Source organism: Tachysurus vachellii, chromosome 22 (assembly GCF_030014155.1).
Source record: "Tachysurus vachellii isolate PV-2020 chromosome 22, HZAU_Pvac_v1, whole genome shotgun sequence".
Classification (NCBI taxonomy): Eukaryota; Metazoa; Chordata; class Actinopteri; order Siluriformes; family Bagridae; genus Tachysurus; species Tachysurus vachellii.
In genome coordinates, this window is record NC_083481.1 from 5,105,001 (window position 1) to 5,107,500 (window position 2,500).

General features: G+C 47.5%; 1 protein-coding gene across 12 annotated transcripts in view; it reads right to left on the minus strand.

Moving 5' to 3' along the window:
• slmapa (sarcolemma associated protein a) overlaps nucleotides 1-2,500 on the minus strand; it is a 53,504-nt gene that overhangs the window by 30,775 nt on the left and 20,229 nt on the right. For 11 of the 12 annotated variants that reach the window (XM_060858448.1, XM_060858447.1, XM_060858444.1 and 8 more), the window contains exon 2: nucleotides 778-925. In XM_060858448.1, coding sequence (XP_060714431.1) covers nucleotides 778-925 — 148 coding nt within the window. Of the gene's footprint in view, nucleotides 1-41; nucleotides 62-777; nucleotides 926-2,500 lie in introns of those variants that run through there. The other variant, XM_060858449.1, reaches the window with a different exon arrangement.

The following is a 2,500-nucleotide window of genomic DNA, read 5'->3' on the forward strand; positions in this document are numbered from 1 at the left end:
CGAAAATCCTTAGCGGCACATGGAAACTTTTAATAACCCACCGTTTCTGTGAAAGACGGTTCAGTTGTTGCTGCTTGAGTGTGTAATGAAAAATTCGAAGGCACTCCCTTGTAGCACTGACTCACACACCAGTCTAACAGCTTTACATGCCTGAACTCCTTCGACATGAATGCACGGTGCATCGTATACGACGGTCAAGACAATTTAAACCACGCAAAACCCCTCAACAAGCTAACAGAGGGGAAATAACTCAAATAAAATAAGAGCATTTCTTCAAAACCTTACCCACATCTTTATTAGTCCATAATCCTAAAACGGTCTTCTTACTAATGGTCTGAATTTGAGATCGCCTTTGCTCTCTGAACGCGAGGGAGTTCGCATTCTTATCGGATTGTGAAAACCGTTGTTTCATCCGCTGGCGTTACAACACCTTTGAGGCAGCGATCGTGAAGTGCTCTTGGATTTCAAAACACAGACAGAGTTGACAGACTATGTAAAATGGCTGTTTGGCTGCGTGAAACGTTTCACCTGCCATGTAAGTGATTTAACCCTCCTTGGAACTTTTTATAAAAGGCTCTCGGGGTGACGCACCCTAATCGTTCAAGCATGCTGCGTATTCGAGATGTTTTCTGTGATTATTATAAGGCACACAGGACACAGGATGTGTGTGTGTGTGTGGTGGTGTTATTGAGCAACGCAAGCAGGAAATGGTCAAAGAACGATCTTCTCTTAAAGCTACTAGTCATTACAGATGCAGGCTGTAATCATGAGACTAACCTTTTCGCGTGTTCTCCGTCACATCCACACCAAACTGGATGATGTCACCAGAGAGCACCTCGCACGGGGGACTCTCCTCAGAGCCCCGGCTCAGACGCTGGCTGTTGATGAAGGTGCCATTGCTGCTCTTGGTGTCCTGGAGATAAAACTGTAAAGGAGAAAAAAGGAAAAAAAACTTTATAATATACTATAAAGTCAATAAGACTGGTGCGCCACGTCACCTGCTTTCCAGACGCGTTCAAGTTCAACCGTTATTTCATTAGAAGGTGTTTTTAATAATGCGTCATCACATCTAGAGACTCAGAGTTCTGCTTGAACAATTAAAAAAAAGATTTGCAACTTATTGGAAAGATTATAGTGATTCACTCTTAAGTAACGTGCATCGCATGTGGTGTAAATGGATTGACCTTCGTTATGCAAGTATTACGAATGTAATACTTTCTCTGAATGGACGCATGTTTGTATTTAGTGTAGTCGTAAGAGCATGTTGTCGAGGGGTGTGAGGACACCGGAGAACCTACACAGGTGCTAAAATGAGTGTAGGATCAAAATAAAACAGGGATCATTGAGGAAGAAACATTATCCACTGGGCCACCAATCAACCAACAGGGCGAGCAAAAAAAACTGACACACGCGCACACACTCACCAATACACACACTCACAGACACACACACTCACAGACACACACACTCACAGACACACACACTCACAGACACACACACTCACCAATACACACACAGACACACTCACAGACAGACACAGACACACACTCACAGACAGAGACACAGACACAGACACAGACACACACAGACACAGACACACACTCACACACAGACAGACACACACTCACACACAGACAGACACGCACACACACAGACAGACAGACACGCACACACACAGACAGACAGACACGCACACACACAGACAGACAGACACGCACACACACACACAGACAGACACGCACACACACACACAGACAGACAGACACGCACACACACACACAGACAGACACGCACACACACACACAGACAGACACGCACACACACACACAGACAGACACGCACACACACACACAGACAGACACGCACACACACACACAGACAGACACGCACACACACACACAGACAGACACGCACACACACACACAGACAGACACGCACACACACACACAGACAGACACGCACACACACACACAGACAGACACGCACACACACACACAGACAGACACGCACACACACACACAGACAGACACGCACACACACACACAGACAGACACGCACACACACACACAGACAGACACGCACACACACACACAGACAGACACGCACACACACACACAGACAGACACGCACTCACAGACACAGACAGACACGCACTCACAGACACAGACAGACACGCACTCACAGACACAGACAGACACGCACTCACAGACACAGACAGACACGCACTCACAGACACAGACAGACACGCACTCACAGACACAGACAGACACGCACTCACAGACACAGACAGACACGCACTCACAGACACAGACAGACACGCACTCACAGACACAGACAGACACGCACTCACAGACACAGACAGACACGCACTCACAGACACAGACAGACACGCACTCACAGACACAGACAGACACGCACTCACAGACACAGACAGACACGCACTCACAGACACAGACAGACACGCACTCACAGACACAGACAGACACGCACTCACAGACAC